General features: G+C 38.7%; 1 protein-coding gene across 1 annotated transcript in view; it reads left to right on the forward strand.

Moving 5' to 3' along the window:
- Nucleotides 1-22,337, forward strand: part of SUCLG2 (succinate-CoA ligase GDP-forming beta subunit) — a 290,329-nt gene that overhangs the window by 130,684 nt on the left and 137,308 nt on the right. The window contains exons 3-4 of the mRNA XM_018038217.1: nucleotides 16,263-16,362; nucleotides 17,051-17,141. Of these exons, the coding sequence (XP_017893706.1) occupies nucleotides 16,263-16,362; nucleotides 17,051-17,141 (191 nt within the window). The remainder of the gene's footprint in view (nucleotides 1-16,262; nucleotides 16,363-17,050; nucleotides 17,142-22,337) is intronic.

Raw genomic sequence — 22,337 nt, forward strand, 5'->3', positions numbered from 1 at the left:
ATTGATGCCTGCAACTTACTTTGAAATGCTTGAAAAAATAAGATGAACTGTGATAGATGGAGAGATTTGGAATAAAGTAAATGTAGTTAAATGTTAGCAGCTAAAGAATTCAAGTGGTGAGTATGTAGATGTTTACTTATAGTTCAACTTTATTTTAAAATGTGATTGGTAATTTTGATAACAAAATGTTTGGGAGGGAAAACCCAATAACAAGGCTCTATGTAGAAGAACTAAAGCACAGTCTATAGAATTATTTTTCTTGCTGAAACATTCTGACTCTGCTTCTTACTAGCTGTGTGACTCCAGATAATTCAGCCTCGGTGAAGTTGTTCAATGTGAGTAATGAATACACTTAGCACAAATCTTACTCTACAGTAAACACCTGATAAATACTGTGATGATAATTCCACAGTGCAAAAGAAGTGGTGATTATAAATGAATGACCTTATGCTGAGGGCACACTGTGTGTCCGGTACTCTCGCTTGGTCATTTCCAGAGGAATGAGGCCATCTCATTCTGAATCACGATGTGTGTAGCAACAAACACTAGAGAAGGTGTGAGGAGCATGACTGGGCAAACTGAGAGTGGCTTCACTAAGTGTGACACAGCTCCTCCCCAGCTCTGTGGCTCCCCTTCGGTATGGCATCTGCTGTGAACTAGAAGGCTTTTCAGAGGAAAGGTAGCATCTGCTTTGTTAGACTTTGTAGCATTCCCGAGTTGACGTTGACTTAATTCATCACAAAAATCGCTCCCTTTGTGTACGACCAAGGCATTCTATTTTGAGGTTGTCATGTTTTAGCTTTATGGACAGATACTTGGGAAATTCATCTAGGGTGGTACGCTCTCCTTTTGTCCCCACAGTGGAATCATGTTTATGCATTATGACAGCCTGTTCCAAACTCCTGCTGGGAGGCAAAGAGAAAGGGTCAGGGACCTGGAAAAAGCTGCAGCTGGATTTAGGAGCACCAGCAGTGGGGGATGAAAGGAACAGTTCAGGTAATTCTGTGGATGTGCTGTTTATTTCCAAGTGTCTAATGTCATACTCCTGAAAATTAAGGTAAAAAACAGTAAAACAAAAAAACCCAAAAACTGCGCTAGTGAGGGAGAGTTGGGGAGAGAACAAATGCTGGCTCCATTTTGAAGGAGAGGTTGGCGGGCAGGAGGAATAGACTTATTCTGCTGACCTTCCAGCTGCTGTAATGAAATCTGAATCTTGATCTAAATGTCTCCTAATGATTGGGATTCCAGAGGGTCTCCTCATATAGGACTGCTTGCTGGGTGAAACCAAGTGTGAAACAGGATTTGATTTGTCTGCCACACTAATACCTTTGGAGAGCTACTTAAAACCTGCCAGAATTTTCTTTTACCACATCTTGATCCCAGTTCTTTTACCACATACTGATGCCGGTATTTTACTATGTTTTGGGCTTTACAGTGCCAAACTCAACTCAAAAGACTGTGTTATCTCTTTTCTCCAAGAAGTAAAATGCACATCAGCTTGTTAATTCTTTACTTTCTTCTTTTTTAAATTGGAGGATAATTTACAGTTTGTTGTAGTCTTTGTTGTTGTCCATCAATGCAAATCAGTCATAATCACTAAGTCACTGCTAAGTCACTTCAGTCATGTGTGTGTGTATATATATACACACAAAATATATATATACACATGTGTGTGTATACATATATATATATACACATGTATGTGTATATATATATACAAAGCTCTTCTCTCCATGGTTCTTCTGTTCTGTCTCCTGCCCTGTTTAACTTGACACTGTTTCCCTTTTTCACTGTCCTTAATTCTTGTCATTTATGAAAGCATTCGTATTTTTCAGTAATTCTTTGTTTATATCTCTTTATATCTCTTCAGTCATGTGTGTGTGTGTGTATATATATATATATATATATATACCCCCTCCCTTTTGAGCCATCCCCCACATTCCATCCCTCTTTATTGTCTTGTTTGTAATACTTGGCCTGGATCATTATGATATGAATTCTTATTCAAACCAGGCATTTTTTTCTTTAATGATTCAGGAAGTTCCAGAAGAGACCATCCTAATTTGAATGCTTCAATGATCATCAGAAAGATTGTTCTGAAGACAGTCTAAGAAAGTAGTTTCTGGCTCTGTGGCTTCTGAGCTCAGGTATAGGTCATGGTAATGATGAGTGCACCAATTCTGAGGAATTTAAGTGCATTAAACCTTTTGAGGGAGTGGTTCTGAGGAAGGTGTCATAGGAGGTGAAATTTAAAGTTAGTCCTTATCTTCTGGCTGTTGAGCTGTTGAAACTGAAGTTAGTTATCTTTAGAAATAATTAAACATGCACTTACATAAATTGGAAATAATACAGGGAAAAATCAAAGGAGGAAGGAAGGATGGGGAAGAATAAGGAAGAAGAGGGAAACGCAGAAAGGAAGGAAGAAAACCAAAGAAAGCTGGCATTGCAGGAAAAGGAAGAAGTAATTATTTCTCAGGCCTCAAAAGTCAGCCAAATACGAAGTCTTCCCAGTTTGGGGTAATTGCTTGATTTCATCCTGTAGGATGCAGTCTAAAGTCTTCCCTGTGTTTAACATTCTAACATTCAAGCAATAGATTTATATTTCAGACACAATGAATGGATCAGGACAGGCAATAAAGGAGTAAGACATTGCAGTTTAAAACTCAATGCAGTTTGAAAGCTACATAACAAATTATGCTGGACCACAGTAGATGTATATATCATAGGAAAGTGGTTCTGAGGTTTTTCATCTCTCTTGGGTGTGGGTCATCCCCTGTTTCTGCTTAACTCCAGAGTGTCATCCAGTACTTCAGCACTTTAAAATGGAAAATAACCCCCCCCCCCCGAGTTCCTTTTTATAGCAACATCACCAACCCGGTGTTTGGAATTCTATATCTCTGGCATTTAGGATGGTTGCACATTTTAAGTCTGGAATATGTGTTTATTTGCAGGTTAGGAGGGGGTGGACATATACTTAACTCTTGCTATCATTAAACAGCTGCTTAGCTTGAATCTCATTGACCCCTTGGAAGCTTTCACGACTCTCTTTGAAAGTGTGCCTGATTGGGGGCTTTTTAAAAACCACCATGAGAAAATTATTAGAGATGTTAAAAGCACTTAGGACAAAATAACTAAATTTAACAAAGATAATATATGTGTTTTTTTCAGTTATATGCTTTTCTTGAATATGGAGAAATAAACTTTTAATATGTAGAGTTTTTCTGAAGATCTGATATAAGAAATTTGAGTGCTGAATCCTTGGCATGCTTGACTGGTTTATTTGAAGCAGTGCTATAGTGGTTTCTAATTTAAATAGGTAACTGCAACAGCCAAGTAAGTATAGCAGAGTAGCCTTTCTTAGTTATTTACCTGTTGGTCTCTTCACTCCCTGGCTTTATCTACCTAGAAAACTCAAAGCTCTTCTTTCCATGGTTCTTCTGTTCTGTCTCCTGCCCTGTTTAACTTGACACTGTTTCCCTTTTTCACTGTCTTTAATTCTTGTCATTTATGAAAGCATTCGTATTTTTCAGTAATTCTTTGTTTATATCTCTTTCCTTCAGTAGATTTTAGGTTTCTGAAAAGCAGTGACTATGACTTTTTAAAATCTTTGTATTTCCTTAGGTCCTCAATAGATGTTTTAAAAAGGCAAAACATTTTTCTTTTGCTGTTAGTTTTCTTGCCTGACACTTTAGGAGGTCACGTTGTAAAATTATGAGCCATGTTTCTTGAAGGTGTTTTCTGGAGGCCTGCTCAAATATAGACATCCCTGACCCCACAGAGAAAAACTATAAAGGCTCATATAGAAAGGAACATTTAAATATTCAAGACAAACCACTATAAATAACTGCCTATATTTATCTCACATTTTTAAAGTCTCAGTTTTATTTTTTTATGACAGCTCATGATAATTGCAAAAAATTTGCATCAGTACCGAAAGGTACCAATAATACTCCTCCTTACCTCCTTAAGATAACCTTAGTTAATAATTTGATTATTGTCCATTTAGATTTCATTATGACTGTATAACTAGTCACAAAAGTGAATATTTATTTTTAAATATTGTTGGCTCAGTTTAAAACTTATAGTGTCTGTGGACATTTCCCTGTGTTTTTGCATAAAGATTTACTTAAACCATGTTGTTGTTTAGTCACTAAGTCATGTCTGACTCTTTGCAACTCCATAGACTATAGCCTGCCAAGTTCCTCTGTCCATGGAATTCTCCAGGCAAGAACACTGGAGTGGGTTGCCATTTCCTACTTGAGGGGATCTTCCCAACCCAGGGATCGAACCCACAACTCCTGTTTGGCAGGTGGATTCTTTACCACTGAGCCACCAGGGGCTCTAATAAATATATATAGTATTTGTATTATTTCATCATGTGGATATGTACAGTTTGTTTTTCCAGTCCCACATGTTCAAATACTGATGGGCATTTTGGTTGTTTTCACTGTTTCCCTCTTACAGTTACATTGCAGTGAAAATTCTTATTTCTGTAGTCGATTTTCACAGAATTGGGATTGCTCTACCAAAGGGTGTTCTGTGCATATTGGACAGATGGACCTCCTAATTGTCTTAGAACATTCCAGGTTTCTTTACCATCATGAATTTTTCAGAAGCAGAGAACAGATGCCCAGTACTATTCCTTGATTTGCATTGGACTCGGAGGTCTGTGAGAAGGATTTTGAATGTATTTTGCAATTGGAAAATCAGGGCCTGTCTGGAGAAAGGGTCTCTAAAGAGCGGAGTGGCTTAGAAAAATGCAGGGCTCTTGTGAGATCTCTGTAAGGAAGGGGGTCGGCTGGGCAGCAGTAGCTACAGCTCCTAGGGCACACAGGATTGTCAGGTTTGATTGATCCTGGTCTCCTCTGGAGACTGTGTCCTCTGGGACAGAGATTATGCTGAAAAGGAAAAAGCTGTCTCACCAGGGGCTCCACCACTCTGCTTGAGAAGTTCTCTAGAGGGGACCCACCTGTGAGAAGTTGGGGAATCTTTCTTGAGTAGGGGAAACTGGTGGCAGTGTGGCCAGTAGACCATGGGCAGCAGAATGAGAACAGCAAACAGGCAGTGGGGCTGATTCTGGACAGTGGTGCTTGAGACCATCTCTCACCAAGTAGAGAGCCAGATAGAGGAATGGATTTAAATACAAGAAGATAGTGAACAGACGAAATTTCTAATCATGAAAGTGAAAAATCTCAGAATACTAGTAGTGTTGCTCTGAAAGTGAAGGAAACATTTTTTAATGTGGATGCAGACAGGCAATGTATATGTTACATACATTTTAAATGTTATAGTCTTTCCACTTGGCTCTGAAAATAAAACCTTTGTGAGTTTATTTTCCCATATCAATTCCAGGCATCGCCACCTTTTCCTCCCGTTCATCACTGGTTCAGATCAACAAGAGATACCCTTATGTTATGTATTATCAGGTAGCTTCCAGTTGTCTGCCTCTGAAGCTGGGATATACTCTTGCCCAGGATAGGTTCTCCAAAAACTGTCAAAAATGTTAGTTCTGAACCTGCCAACAGTCATGGTCTTTGCCTTGTGATGCCTTTATTATTAGCTCTGGTGATTTATACTGTGCCAGCTTGGTCAAGGTAGAACTCTGTCTTGCAGAATCTCCTTCCCTGTGTAGTTCAGGTTAGAATTGGCTAGATATGGGATTGCACAGAATTTGGAATGCAGCTATTACTCTGTGATACAGTGATGGGCTGATGTAGACATGCTGCCAAGAGGGTCCAACCTGTCTTTGCTGTTCTCTGCTCCATGTCTAGCAATTTTTCTCCATTGCTGACTTTGCTAATCAACATGAACACAAACCCACTTGGCAACAAGTCCCATCCCCTTCTCTGTGAATCTTGGATATGCTGGTTTCTCTGATTGGCTGGTTGATGACTCTTGTGATCCTTCAACTTCCACTTTCACACCTTCCCTTTGTCAGTATCTTTTACAAATTCAGCTTTAATTGCTATAATAAATCTCTTATCCATAACTCACGGTGGTTCTGCTTCCCTAATTGAACCCTGACTGAACATATCTTTGCCTTAAAAGTCTGGGAAAAAATGATTTTTTTGATAGCTAGTTTTCTTTTATCATTCCTTCCTTTCAAATGTACCACAAAACACTGTAGAAATGCTATTGATATTCATAAACACTTTTCATCATCTGTGACTATTTCCAGGATATGTTGAAGTTACAAATGTTACACAGGTATTTTTATTACTAGTGTTTATCATTAATCCCTACTATAATCTACATAGAGATTTCTTCTGGAGATTTCTTTTTCTGAAGAAACTTGTTCTTTTAAGTTTGTTCTGAAAGATTGTCTTTTTTTTTCCCAAGTGGTTTCATTTGCAGAAGGTTTGCTTAATGTCCTGTGGTTTCAGTCTTAGAGTATTAGACTTTTTTATTCCCCTTACTACAGGTACTTAATAAGGTCATGTTAATTTTGCCATCAGTGACAGGAAGTTCTATCCTTAACCTTTCTTTTAGAAACATATCTTTTAATCTAGTAGGCAAAATGAAAGATGGGTTTATAACTGTTAACGGATAGAAAGGTAAGATAACAACTGAATAGAGCCTTTCTGGAGGTAATTTTTATCTAGCTTTGAAATTTTTATCACAGATGGAGTATGTATTAATAGTTACGAAAACAATAGCACCAGTGACAAGGTCAGAAGAATAGGCTAATTTATCATTATAGATTTTAATGAAGCCTGTAACATGGTATTATATATATAGTATTTTTAAGAGTATGGCAGTTTGAAAAAAAAACAATGATTTGTCAAACTAATTTAGGGGTTGTTCATGTGTGTGTGTGTGCGTGCTCAGTTGTTTCCGAATCTTTGCAACTCCATGGACTGTAGCCTGCCAGGCTCCTCGCTCCATGGACTTGTCCAAGCAAAAGTACAGGAGTGGGTAGCTGTTTCCTCCTCCAGAGGATCTTCCAAACTTAGGGATCATACTGTGTCTCTTGCATCTCCTAAATTTGATTTTGGTCATACCTGAACGGTCTAGTGTTTTTCCCTACTTTCTTCTATTTCAGTCTGAATATGGCAATAAGGAGTTCATATTCTGAGCCACAGTCAGCTCCTGGTCTTGTTTTTGTTGACTGTATAGAGTTTCTCCATCTTTGGCTGCAAAGAATATAATCAATCTGATTTCAGTGTTGACCGTCTGGTGATGTCCATGTGTAGAGTCTTCTCTTGTGTTGTTGGAAGAGGGTGTTTGCTATGACCAGTGCATTTTCTTGGCAAAACTCTATTAGTCTTTGCCCTGCTTCATTCCACATTCCAAGGCTAAATTTGCCTGTTACTCCAGGTGTTTCTTGACTTCCTACTTTTGCATTCCAGTCCCCTATGATGAAAAGGACATCTTTTTTGGGTGTTCATTCTAAAAGGTCTTGTAGGTCTTCTTAGAACCGTTCAACTTGAGCTTCTTCAGCGTTACTGGTTGGGGCATAGACTTGGATTACTGTGATATTGAATGGTTTGCCTTGGAAACGAACCAAGATCATTCTGTCATTTTTGAGATTGCATCCAAGTACTGCATTTTGGACTCTTTTGTTGACCATGATGGCTACTCCATTTCTTTTAAGGGATTCCTGCCCACAGTAGTAGATATAATGGTCATCTGAGTTAAATTCACCCATTCCAGTCCGTTTTAGTTCGCTGATTCCTAGAATGTCAACGTTCACTCTTGCCATCTCTTGTTTGACCACTTCCAATTTGCCTTGATTCATGGACCTGACATTCCAGGTTCCTATGCAATATTGCTCTTTACAGCATCAGACCTCACTTCTATCACCAGTCACATCCGCAGCTGGATGTTGTTTTTGCTTTGGCTCCATCCCTTCATTCTTTGTGGAGTTATTTCTCCACTGATCTCCAGTAGCATATTGGGCACCTACTGACCTGTGGAGTTCCTCTTTCAGTATCCTATCATGTTGCCTTTTCATACTGTTCATGGGTTTCTCAAGGCAAGAATTCTGAAGTGGTTTGCCATTCCCTTCTCCAGTGGACCACATTCTGTCAGACCTCTCCACCATGACCTGCCCATCTTGGGTGGCCCCACAGGCATGGCTTAGTTTCACTGAGTTAGACAAGGCTGTGGTCCTAGTGTGATTAGATTGACTAGTTTTCTGTGAGTATGGTTTCAGTGTGTCTGCCCTCTGATGCCCTCTTGCAACACTTACCATGATACTTGGGCTTCTCTTACCTTGGATGTGGGGTATCTCCTCGCTGCCGCCCTTCCTGACCTTGAACGTGGAATAGCTCCTTTAGGCTCTTCTGCGCCTGCACAGCTACCACTCCTTGGACGTGGGGTAGCTCCTCCCAGCCACCGCCCCTGGCCTCGGATGTGGGGTAGTTCCTCTCGGCTGCTCCTGCGCTGTTGCAGCCTGGCACTCTGGGCCCCCGTCCCTGACCACGGATGTGGGGTAGCTCCTCTTGGCTGCCGCCCCTGACCTTGGACATGGGATAGCTCCTCTAGGCCATTCCTGTGCCCTCCTAGCCTGGCCCTCTTGGGTGCGGCCCCTGACCTCGGATGTGGGGTAGCTCCTCTTGGCCGCCGGTCACAGCACATATGTTATGTGTGTCACTTTGACTGTGTGGATCACAATAAACTGTGGAAAATTCTGAAAGAGAAGAGAATACCAGACTACTTGACCTGCCTCTTGAGAAACCTATATGCAGGTCAAGAAACAACAGTTAGAAGTGGACATGGAACAACAGACTGGTTCCAAATAGGAAAAGGAGTACGTCAGGCTGTATATTGTCACCCTGCTTATTTAACTTCTATGCAGAGTACATCATGAGAAACACTGGGCTGGAAGAAGCACAAGCTGGAATCAAGATTGCCAGGAGAAATCTCAATAACCTCAGATATGCAGATGACACCACCCTTATGGCAGAAAGTGAAGAGGAACTCAAAAGCCTCTTGATGAAAGTGAAAGAGGAGAGTGAAAAAGTTGGCTTAAAGCTCAACATTCAGAAAACGAAGATCATGGCATCTGGTCCCATCACTTCACGGCAAATAGATGGGGAAACAGTGGAAACAGTGTCAGACTTTATTTTGGAGGGACTCCAAAATCACTGCAGATGGTGACTGCAGCCATGAAATTAAAAGATGCTTACTCCTTGGAAGAAAAGTTATGACCAACCCAGATAGCATATTGAAAAGCAGAGACATTACTTTGCCAAGAAAGGTCTGCCTAGTCAAGGATATGGTTTTTCCAGTGGTCATGTATGGATGTGAGAGTTGGACTGTGAAGAAAGCTGAGCCCCGAAGAATTGATGCTTTTGAACTGTGGTGTTGGAGAAGACTCTTGAGAGTCCCTTGGACTGCAAGGAGATCCAACCAGTCCATTCTGAAGGAGATCAGCCCTGGGATTTCTTTAGAAGGAATGATGCTAAAGCTGAAACCCCAGTACTTTGGCCACCTCATGCAAAGAGTTGACTCATTGGAGAAGACTCTGATGCTGGGAGGGATTGAGGGCAGGAGGAGAAGGGGATGACAGAAGAGGAGATGGCTGGATGGCATCACGGACTCGATGGATGTGAGTCTGAGTGAACTCCGGGAGTTGGTGATGGACAGGGAGGCCTGGCATGCTGCGATTCATGGGGTCACAAAGAATCGGACACGACTGAGTGACTGAACTGAACTGAACTGAAGTTAATTGACTATCATATTCAATGGGAAATTAAGATTTAGGACTTACATAAAAAAGCCTTATCAGTGAAGAATGTTTTAAGGTAAAATAATCTCTCCCTGGACAACTTCCTATTTATATCATAAAACCCCTGTACTGGAGAGTCTTATTTTCATCTTTTGCTTCTATTTGTAAATCACTGCTGTATGTACATGTAATTTAAGTCTTTGATGTAATTTAAGCTAAGTAGCATACTGATAACGGAGAAGGCAATGGCACCCCGCTCTGGTACACTTGCCTGGAAAATCCCATAGATAGACGAGCCTGGTGGGCTGCAGTCCATGGAGTCATGAAGAGTTGGACACGACTGAGCGACTTCACCTTCACTTTCATGCATTGGAGAAGGAAATGGCAACCCACTCCAGTGTTCTTGCCTGGAGAATCCCAGGGATGGGGGAGCCTGGTGGGCTGCCGTCTATGGGGTCGCACAGAGTCAGACACGACTAAGCAGCAGAAGCAGCATACTGATAACAGAGTCAAGTATCTTCAATTCTGTTTCATCTAGGGATGTGATCAATGGTGAAATGACTTACTCCAACATCTCATATGTTTAAAATTCTCTATCCTAGTGTTTGTGAGCCCTTGTCAGAGTTATTGAAAGTTGAAATAGTTGGTTGGTCTCAGAATCAGTCTTCCTCTCAGTGAGTGACCTAGTCACAGTCAAAGGAAATAGGTAAGTCAGTCTGTAGGAGATATTACAGTAACGAGTGAAGATGGGTAATTCACCAATTTCAGGTTCAGGTTCTGGAGTTGTAACGAAAACAGGGATGTTAGCTCATTTGTTTTGGGAAATTGCCACTTGAGTCTCCATTATCACCCTATAATTGTATGTTCTTTATTAAGATTCATCTTTTCATAGTATTTTTCAGCTTTTCTCTTGCCTCCCTCTCCCCTTTCTCCATGCCTTCCATTTGTAATAGGTAAATCTGAAATACATTTACTTTCTTCTGTTAAGAATTCCATCAAACCTCGTGAAAGGTGATCACTAGGCTCAAAATTATGCAATGCAGGTGTGCTGAAAACTAAATATTCCAATATTGCTTATCAGTCAATCATAGAAATCATAGTTCCCCCCAAAGCTCCAGTGTTATTGACTCAAAATAGATGATCATGGCGGTAGTCATCTCGCTGTAGTATTACATGTAGAGTAATACATTTTGTGTTTAGAAAGTATTATACTTTGAAAGAACAATGCTAAATAAAACCAGTTCAGTAATACAGATATTTGGTTCAATACCAAACTGTTTAAATAAGGATAGCTGAAAATAGCTTACTCTTACTGATATTCTTGGCTAACATTTCAGCTGTTCACTGTGGCCCATTTGTGTTCTGGTTTTGAGGTATATCTTGTAAACATTATTTTGCATTAATATATTTTCAGAATTCCATCTCTGAAAAACAAAGTGAACTAGTTCTACAAAGCTTTTTTAATTAAAATGTTTTTTATTTATTCTATTTAGGCTTTGTTGTTGCTGTTCAATCACTCAGTCGTGTTCCACTCTTTGTGACCCCATGGAGTGCAGCACGCCAGGCTTCCCTGTCCTTCGCTGTCTCCTGAAGTTTGCTCAGACACATGTCCATGGAGTTGATGATGCCATCCAAATATCTCATCCTTTGTTGCCTCCTTCATCTCCTGCCCTCAATCCTTGTCAGTGCCAGGGTCTTTTCTAATGAGTTGGCTCCTTGCATCAGGTGGCCAAAGTATTGGAGCTTCAGCTTTTGCAGTCCTTCCAATGAATATTCAGGGTTGATTTCTTTTAGCATCGACTAGTTTGATCTTCTTGGAGTCCAAGGGACTCTCAAGAGTCTTCTCCAGCTCCACAGTTCAGAACCATCAATTCTTCAGCGCTCAGCCTTCTTATGGTCCAAATCTCACATTCTTATATGACTACTAGAAAAGAAATCAGTCCTTTAGGACTGTACTATAATTATACAGTTACCAAAACAAAAACTGTATTATAATTATAATAACACTCATTGTGAGGGAGAATGAGAGGAAAACAGTGAGAAAGCATTATTTTAGTGCAGCTAATAGAATGAAATAAAACTGTGGCTTAGAGAGTTTCCTTTAGGTTTTCTTAATGGCTATAAATTTTATTCTCTTAAGTGATAATGTATTTGGAAGTATTACATATATATTCAGTTCAGTTTAGTCGCTCAGTCATGTCTGACTCTTTGCGACCACATGCCCAGCAAATTGGTGATGCCATCCAACCATCTCATCATCTGTCATCCCCTTCTCCTGCCCTCAATCTTTCCCAGTGTCACGGTCTTTTGAAATGAGTCAGCTGTTCGCATCAGGTGGCCAAAGTATTAGAGTTTCAGCTTCAATATCAGTCCTTCCAATGAATATTCAGGACTGATTTCCTTTAGGATGGACTGGTTGGATCCCTTTGCAGTCCAAGGGACTCTAAAGAGTCTTCTCCAACACCACAGTTCAAAAGCATCAATTCTTCGGCGCTCAGCTTTCTTTACAGTCCAACTCTCACATCCATACATGACCGCTGGAAAAACCATAGCCTTGACTAGACGGACCTTTCTTGGCAAAGTATTGTCTCTGCTTTTTAATATGCTGTCTAGGTTGGTCATAACTTTCCTTCCAAGGAGTAAGCGTCTTTTAATTTCATGGCTGCAGTCACCATCTGCAGTGATTTTGGAGCCCCCCAAAATAAAGTCTGACAGTCTTTCCACTGTTTCCCCATGCATCTGCCATGAAGTGATGGGACTGGATCTTAGTTTTCTGAATGTTGAGCTTTAAGCCAACTTTTTCACTCTCCTCTTTCACTTTCATCAAGAGGCTCTTTAGTTCTTCACTTTCTGCCATAAGGATGGTGTCATCTATATATCTGAGGTTACGGATATTTCTCCCGGCAATCTCGACTCCTACCTGTGCTTCCTCCAGCCCAGCATTTCTCATGATGTACTCTGTGTAGAAGTTAAATAAGCAGGGTGACAATATACATCCTTTATGTACTCCTTTTCCTATTTGGAACCAGTGTGATGTTCCATGTCCATTTCTAACTGTCGCTTCCTGACCTGCATATAGGTTAAGGTTATCAAATATGTCTCTTATAGTGCTTTTTTCTCCATATATATATATATATGAATGATAGTAAACCAGTTTCCATCAAACCCAGTAGAAAGCTTACCCTAAGCACTGTTCATTATCAGAAACTCACCGGGAAAGAAACAGAATAAAGCAGATGTATTGCGTATTTAGGCTACTTTGTGTAAGAGTAGCATTTAAGAGTCAGGAATTTGGAGTTAAGTAGACTTCAGTTTTACCAGTAATATGGTTATTAATGTATATATGCAATCCGTATCTAGACAAAATCCATTGGAGGAGAGTTTTATCCCCCTCTGTCTCTTTTTAGCTTTATATCCTATAATACAGTTAGATCATCTTGTGTATTCATGCAAAAATTGAATGTCCTCATTGAGATATCATTTATTTATTTATTTATTTATTTATTTATTTATTTATTTATTTATTTGTGGCTGTGCTGGGTCTTTGTTGCTGCATGCAGGCAATCTCGAGTTGCAGTAAGTAGGGACTACTCTTTCTTTGTAGCTTGCGGGCTTCAGTAGTTGTGGTACATGAGCTTAGTTGCTCCGTGCCATGTGGAATCAAACCCATGTACCCTGGATTGGCAAGTGGATTCTTAACTACTGCACCACCAGGAAAGTCCCTGGAATATTCTTTTGTAATTCTCTTTGGAAACAGTGAGGTAATGTTAAAAAAGAATGGAAATTTGTATGAGTTTTTGGAGACGTTAGATTTTTAAATAAAATGGAAACAGTGACATTAAGTATGAAACCATTTGGTAAATACTAAATGAAAAAGCCAGTTACTGTTCAGTAGAATCTGGTCTCTTAATTTTCAACAGTTTGAGTAAATAATCACATGAATTAAATTACTTTATGTGAGTTTCCCACAAGACAAGACAAGCTTATTTTACTTTGGTTAGTGACATACTGCTTTATTAACATTTGAGAACTGCCCAGAAGAGGTGATTGTAATGAACTTATTTTTAGCCTGCAAAATAAATTGCAGAAGATATACCTAGATTTGACAGTCTTTTTCTTTCCCTCTTTCTCCATGCCCTAGTATGTGTCTTCACAGTCTCCAAAGTGGTTGCTTGGTCTAACAGCTGGGTGGCATGAAGTCCTTTGATAAGTGATCAATAATGATGTGAATAATGGACAACACTTTTATTGAGCTTACAACTTTTTCTCTGTCTTGATGGTTAGTGCCTAAAACTTAACTACTCAAGCCCATGTAATGTCAGTTAACATTGCCCATTTAGGTAATCTGCATGGCTTTGAAGTTTTGCTGCTGGAAAGCTTGGTGAGGAAAGCATCTTTTTTTTCAGATTCATGAGGTTATGAAAAATGATAGTGGCAATGGAATGCTGGCTATTTTTAAAGAATTTGAAGAAAATGCAGTTAAAAATTAAGTAAATAGCAGAATTTTTTTTTCCACTTAATATCTTCAAAGGGAAATGGGAAATTTCCTTCTGAATTCTACTTTTGCTGAATTGCTGAAAATAATGATGATACTATAATAGCTATAATATTTTGACTCTTTGTTTTAAATATGCCAGACTATGAGATGAGTACTTTACCTACTTTCTTCATTTATTTCACATCATTCTAACACTGTAAATTGTTATGACTATTTTATAGTTGGACGTGTTACTTTAACCTTTCTGAATCTCATTCTCTTCTCAATAAAGGAATAGGTAGAATTAGAGATTTTAACTAAGTCTGTTTTACACCAAAGTTCTTATCTTACTACTACTCCTACATGCACTAGCCTAAATGCACAATAAATTCATTTTACTTGGTTTCATTCCTAGTAAGGATTTGATAATAAGCAGTAACGATAACATGGCTTCTACTCAATTTGATGGGAACCAGTTTATTCTAAGACATTGTTTGACTGATGTTGTGATGGTTCATATCCAGGGCAGAAACTATTGTCAGAGGTTACAGAAGGCAGCAAAGAAGGAGCTGTATTTGCTTCTGAGAGAAAGTGAACCTGATTTTTTGAGTGTGAGCAAAAAAAGGATGACCAACCAAAAAGATTATGAACCTTTATGATCTGATTATATCAGCTAGAGTGACTGTTTTACCCAGTGCCTTCATAGTGTCAAATCCTTCCATAGCTCTTCCATTTCCTTCTTGAAAATACCTGTGGCTCCTTCTTTTTGAACCTTTGCCTGCTTGCCTATGAGTAGTAGTAACAATGGTAGTACTGGTTAAAATAGCCAACATTTACAGACCTTGCATGAATGGTGGCAGATTCCATTACTTTTTACCATTTCTGCTTGAAGAGAAATAATCATCTTGGTTCTTCACAATATACAAAGATAGTAAAATGAATTAATTGATCATGGTGATAATTTTTCATTACTGATAGGAGTTTTTAGGCTGTTAGGATAGTCACATATATTTTCTAATTTAATTCTTGAAACAGCACTGAGTGTTGTATTATAAAGACATTAGGTAACTTGTCCATTGTCACACAACTGGGCAAAGGCTGAAGCCTTGATTAAAACCTGGGTCTGCAATTTTAAACCTGGTGTGCCAAACTAGAAAACTATTAGAGCCATTTTGGAGATTGTCTGATTTCATTCTCTAATTTTAGATAAAACTGAATCACATACAGAGAATGATAATTGTGGCTGGAGGGTGTGTACTGTTTGGTTTATTAAACACATTTAATTTGTGGGCTGCCTCTTTTTTTTTTTTTTTTTTCATTTTGTTGATTGGATAGGGGAGTATTCCTATTGGCTGATGGTCCTTTCTCTATCACTGGGCTGCTTCACACACCCAGCTTTCCCACCAGGCCCATAAACATGTTTGAGTTTATGACTGGTCTCAGATGTCAGGAGCGGACCATTCACTCTTTCCTTGAGTGTTTTGACAAAGAGAGAGTCCACAGCCACTTTGCTCTGGGATATTCTGTCCTGCCAACACTGATAAAATACTGCTTCCTTTTAGCTTTAATCCATTTCTTCCTCCCTTACCCAACCCTACTGATACATAGAACAACTGGTCAGAAAACTGTTGGTGTCTAAGAAAACAGCTATTAAATACTCCCTTTACAACTTTTCTTTAAAACTTTCCTCCAAGTACACCAGTCTTCCCTCTGACATCTCAGATGGCTGACAGGTAGTTAGCTCCTCTGACTGGCAGATTGGTGTCTCTGTCACATGGGAGTGTCGTTACGCAGTAGAATTAATACTTCCAGCCTGGATTTATTTAGCATCTTCTGACACTTAGAAGAATAAGGGAACACATGCCTTGTTCTCCCTTGGGATGGTTGAAAATTACATTAAACTGGCAGGAAATATTTGAATGTCCACAGTAAACAGACTTTGTATTTAGGTGTATCGATGTTTTTTTGAAGTTCTTTATTGCCTTCATTTTCAAAGTTGTTTTGAGAGAGCTTTTGCCAGTCACTTTTGGAAGTTATGTCATTACCACTTGCTGGTTGCTAAAAAAAAAAAGAAATTTAAATCAGCTGTTAACTCTGGATTTTCTTTTGCAGATGCAAAAGAAATTGTTTTAAAAGCCCAGATCTTAGCTGGCGGAAGAGGAAAAGGTGTCTTCAGTAGCGGTTTGAAAGGAGGCGTTCATTTAACAAAAGAGTAAGCGTGGAGGTTTTAATTGCTTATCTTTGGGCAAAGCAGTTATGGAAGATGCTGCTTATGATGGAGAGGAGCACTGAGAAAGGGAGTAGGAGCAGAAGGTCCCAAATAAATGATGTAGACAACAGGTAGAGGGCTCTGCAGTGTCCCAGTTTTCCTTCTCCTGTAAAAGGATTTTTGTTCACTAATTGGTGAAAACTTGACACCCTTTCTGTTCTAGACAATCAATGAAAACACTTTCCTCTCCTCTCCTGTCACATACCTTTCAGTGGTTTACTTTGATCCTTCCTCTTCCCTTGATCCCCATCTTTGGGCATTACTTCCCAAGTTGCCCACTATCTTACCTAAGGCTGCTATGCATTTCAGCATGGTCTCTCTACTATGACTGTAACTTATTTGGGGGGAGGGGAGAACAAACTTAAGCAAACTTATTTTCATTTCCCTCCCCTCCTCTTCCTTCTACTCTCGCTCATTTATTCATATGTACTTTGGACTCAGGGAGCATCTGCTACACTACTAAGCACCTGGTTTATAAACAGAAAGTACCATGCATTCTGTGAAGGTGGAAGGTGGGCCAAGGCAGGGTGGATGTGGAGGTATAGTATGGACTGTGTCTTAAAATTGTTTTCAGTATAAACATTGACTTTCTTTTCTTCCTTCTCTCTCTTTTTTTTCTCCTCTCTCTTAGCCCTAAAGTTGTGGGACAGCTGGCTAAACAGATGATTGGATATAATCTAGCAACAAAGCAAACTCCGAAAGAAGGTGTGAAAGTTAAAAAGGTAATGTGAATGCTTTCGGCCATCTTCTGTGTATGTGTTAAAAAGAAATCATACTTCAGTTTTGACAGAATCTAATGAAGCAGTGCACTTGGTCTATGTGTGATTTTTTTGAACCTCACGTAGTTTTTGGTGTAGTATGACTTTGAGGAGAGAGAAAAAAGGATTCTAAATTAGTAATACTGTTTATTATCATCAGAATTTGGTAACAATGGGTAATGATTGAAATAATATTTTTTTTCTTTTAGAACACAGACACATTTTGTTTAAAGTCAAAAAGGACTTAACATGACAGTTCCTAGAAGCAGTGACAGTCTCTGCTTCCTCACAGCCCCACCCTCATCCAGTGCATCAGAATTACTGTGCTTGTTTTGGTGGTTTTCCTGAGTTCCCCTATAACTTATTTTGAGGTTATTACCATTTTGACTCACTGTTATTACTGGGAGTATGTCATATTAGTGGAATCTGTTGGGATACCCAAGTGTGTACAGGGTGCATACTTGTACACACACACACACAGAAAATAAAATCTAAAGCAAAGTGGCCCACCGCAGCCATGAAACGTGACTGGCAGATCTGAGAACAGAGCCTAACTTGCCCTCCTATTAGTCTGTTTAGCTTTGTTGAACTCCCTGTTATGTATCAAGGCACTGGAACTGACTGCCTGATTTGCAGGATCCAGTACAAAATGAAAATGTGTGATTCTTGTTCATATTTCAAGTTGGCTGCAGCAGAACATCAAATAGAGACCAAGAATAGGACCCTCTGGCATGCAGGCCTGGATGACTGCACAGGTCACTCACTCTAGGCCTGGGAGCTACAGATGACTAGAAGGCCCCATCGTGACATTGTAACAGCAGATTAGGGTCCAGCATTTTGGGGAGGCAACTGTCTGCTCCACAGACACAGCATCACATATGGATTATCACATGATAATCTCTTCCAGAGTTCCATTCTTCAGGCAGCTGAGGCAGTGCATTCCATTTTTACATTTCAGAAGGAATAGTCTGGAAAACTTTTGATATGACGGCCCCCAGAAATCACCAGCTGGGTCTTCTTAGCATACTTAGCTTACCAAGCACACTGCCTTGGTCCTGAAAAGGACACTGAGCTGGAGGGAGATGGGGATACTGGTGGGTCATTAGCCCCTTCCCTCTAAGAACACAGAGTCTTTCTGAAGGTTGAGGATATGCACAGACAAAACTGACTCTGGTTATTTCCCTTTCCCAGTGTCTTGCAGCTAGATACAAGAACTGTTTACATTTTACAGTGGTTTTGAAGAATTATTTTTGTTCAGCTCAGCACCGTACTTTTATTTTCCCCTTTGAGCTGGTTATGAGCCTCTACCTATATAACTTGTTCAAAATTTGTTTATAGGAGATATGATTAGTGGTTTTGGTTGTAGGAATTTATTGTTTTTTATGGACACATGGAGTTTGAGATTAGAGTTTGTGATACCTATGAAAAGCATATAAAATACACACAAGAAGATTCACACACAGACTCTATATATATATATATATATATATGCATAAAATTAGTTCATAGATAGGTTCCTGAAATCCTGAGGATAAGTGCATTCTTGTAAATAGAATCATTGCCAAGAAATGACCAGAGTGATATAGTTTTAAGTATTTTTTTCCCTGAATGCAAAAATGATTAACATGAGAAAAATTCCAATAGTACAGAAATATAAAAATCAGAGAGTAAAATTTTCTTCTATTCTCACCTTCTAGAAATAATTGTTAAATATTGTTTCTGTCCTTTTCCCATGTAAAATATGTATTACCACATACTTGAAACAGTAACATTATATATACTTTAAGGAAACTGCATTTTTTTTTAACTTTTTAAAAAACATGTTTATTGAGGTATAATTTGCATACCATAAAATTTACTCATTTAAAATGTACAACTTCAGTAGTTTTAATAAATTTATGGAGTTGACAGCTATTACCACAATCTAATTTTTGAACATTTCCATCAACCAACCCCAAAATCTCCCATCCATTTGCAGACAATTCCTATGCCTACTCCCAGCCTGGGGAAACACTAATCCAATGTGTGTATATTGATTTTCTCTTTAATATGATATAATTCATATACCATAGAATTCATCCATTTAAAATGTGCAATTAAGTAGTTTTTAGTATATTCTTGGGTTATGCAACCATGACCACTATCCAATACCAGAACACTTTCATCACCCTGAAAAAGAAACCCATACCCATTGGAAGTCATTCTCCATTGTCTTTCCACCCCTTGGAAACTATGAAACTATTTTCCTATATTCATGGATTTGCCTATTCTGGATATTTCATATCAATGGAATGTTTCAAGCCTTTTTTGTCTGGCTTCCTTCACTTAGTGTATTTTCAAGGTTCATCCATGTTGTAGCATATATCAGTACTTCATACATTTTTATGGTTGAATAATACTGATTTGTATGACTATAACACATGTGGCTTATTCATTCATCAGGTGATGAACAGTTAATTGTATTGTTTACCACTTTTGAGCAAGCATAAACTTTTGTGTATACATTTTTGTGTGAACATTCATTTGTATTTTCATTCTTCCTGAGTAGAGCTTTGGGGGTGAAATTCCTGGGTTAAACGGTAATTCTGTGCTTAAGTTTTTCTGGAACCATCAAAATGTCTTCCTAAGTGACCATGCCATTTTACATTCCGACCAGCAGTGTAGGTTTAGTCGCTCAGTTGTGTCCAGCTCTTGCGACACCATGAACTGAGCCCAACAGGCTCCTCTGTCCATGGGATTTCCCAGGCAAGAATATTGGAGTGGGTTGCCATTTCCTTCTCCATGCATTTGTAATTAATGGAATCTTGGCCATCAATCAGAAGTCCCCAGATGATAGAAACTTTAGGTCTTAGTTTGGTTTAGAAGCTATTTAAGCACATTACCTACATCTGTTCACATTGGGGTTTTGTTCCTAAGTCTGTGTTTGTAGTGTTTTCCTTGGGATAGTGATAGGAGAGGTGAGACAGTGCTACTACACATGTGCTCCATGGGTCACTGTCAGTAACGGTTCCTGTTCCGCAGAGAGTGACTGAGTACCGTTAATCTTATCTAATTGCTGTTCTGTTACAAATAGTTTGTGCACCGGCTCTCATCCACATACTATAGTCTGACTAGCATGATATATAAAAAACAAAACAAAATGAACAGACAGTAAGAAACATGAAAAACAGATTCATTGCTTGAGAGTAAAGTACCTTAAAAAGATTCTCCATACTGGAAGACACCACGAAAAGGCTGTGCTGATACAGTTTCTATCCGTCACAGATAAAGATGGTTGAAATGTGTTTAACTGAGCTTCTCATGACATGAGAGTTCACAGAGTCCCTTTAAGTTCTCTCTGTCACAATTCCTAAAAGGATTTCAACATCCTGGGTCATATAAAGGCCATCTCAATGTCAGAAAATTTTTCTGTATGTAAAAGTCCATGAATTGTCTATTGAAAATCATAATTTTCTTGGGAATGTTTTCTTAAAGAGTGGTGGGCTATTTCTACCAAGCAAGAGCTGTTTGAGACAGCAGCTGGTCTTTACAAATAGAAATTTGAGAGAATATAGAGCACATCTGTCAACACTTGAGAAAATTAAGAATAGGACACTTGAATGACACTTATCCTAAAAACTTATAACACTGTGTTGTTTGTTACAGTAACTACTGAAAGTTGTTAAATCTGGTTCACTAGACTAGCTGTGTATTAGAAAGTGAGCTTGAAATAAAAATGGTTCTATGAAAATCCTAATACCATGTGCCAAGAAATATTTCTTACAAACTCATGAGCTACCATTTATGATAGAAAAATCACTATGAAGCCCCTTCTAAGGTATTCTATTTTTAACCAGTCATAAATTCTATAGAGGTGTGAAAAGAAGGAGTTAATTGTATTCATTACATTATAGCTTTCTAGGTCATCATATATTTATCCCACTTCATGTGACTTAAAAATTAGTGCTTTTGTGGCTTCTAGGGAGCTAAACTCTATTATTATTTAATCAGGAACATTTTTGGTGAAACATATTACTGAATTCCTTTTTAGGAAAAGCAATGTATGTGATTTTATTATTTTTACTTCTAGTGCTGATTCTTTATAGATGTTCTTATTTTCTTTTAAAAAGCATCCAAGGCATTGTTTTACTATTTTTGTTGGTAGTGTAAGTTGGTCCAGCATCTCTCTCCAAGGAAATTTGATAGTACTTATCAAAATTTTAAATATGAAGAATCTATTGTAAAACTTAGCCATTTTATCTTTATATTCCTTGACCAGGAGGATACTAAAACAATGGGACAAAGCTACACATACAGAAATAATCACTGAGGTAGCATTTTTAGAAACACAAGTCTACATAAATGTCTGTCAGCCAGGACAAGGTCAAATAAATATTGACATATAAGTACTATGTAGTCACAATGAAGAGAGAAGACCTTGTACAATCTAAGTTATAGTATTAAGATAATAAACAAAAAGGAAGAAAAAGAGGCATTTAAGCATGTGTAATATTTATCCGTGTGCAAGATGATTCCATGTTGGTAATGCTTACCGATGCATAGGGAAGAGGTAAAAATTAGTAGTGGATTTTCCTGGTAGAGCTGCTTCGTGCCTTTGTTAAGGTTGTGCAGAGCAAAAAGGACCTGGCTGGAGCATGCGTGGAAAAGGAAATCCATCTGTCCAGTTTGCCTCCTGCCCAGTCATTGCCCTGGAATGTGACTACATCCTCATATAGAAAGGGATGTTTGTTTTTCTGATCATCACAAAGGTTCTGCTTGGGGCCCAAGGGGTATGTATGTGCAGGAGGGGACTGCTTTCACTGTCCCCTCTATATACTTTTAGTATTGTCAACATTTATTTTCAAACAAGCAAATATTATGTTTGTAATTTAAGAGAAAGTATAAATTGAAATAAAAATACAGTGATCCAAGAGACAGAAGTATCCAAACATAGGAAGCATCAGACACACCATAAAAAGAATCCTTCTTTGGCAAGCAAACTTGGTTTCCCACCAGTGCAATCTGAGAAGAATCAGTGTAGTAATATATATGTACTGCTAATGCCTCAAATTAAAATAACATCTGCTTCCCTAGAGTTTTTCTCAAGTGTCAGGGTTTCTGAAGAAGAAAAGGAAGATTAAAGTGGGAAGGTTCCTTGAGGCAAACTGAATACCTGTCACT

This window comes from Capra hircus, chromosome 22 (assembly GCF_001704415.2).
Source record: "Capra hircus breed San Clemente chromosome 22, ASM170441v1, whole genome shotgun sequence".
NCBI classification, from domain to species: Eukaryota; Metazoa; Chordata; class Mammalia; order Artiodactyla; family Bovidae; genus Capra; species Capra hircus.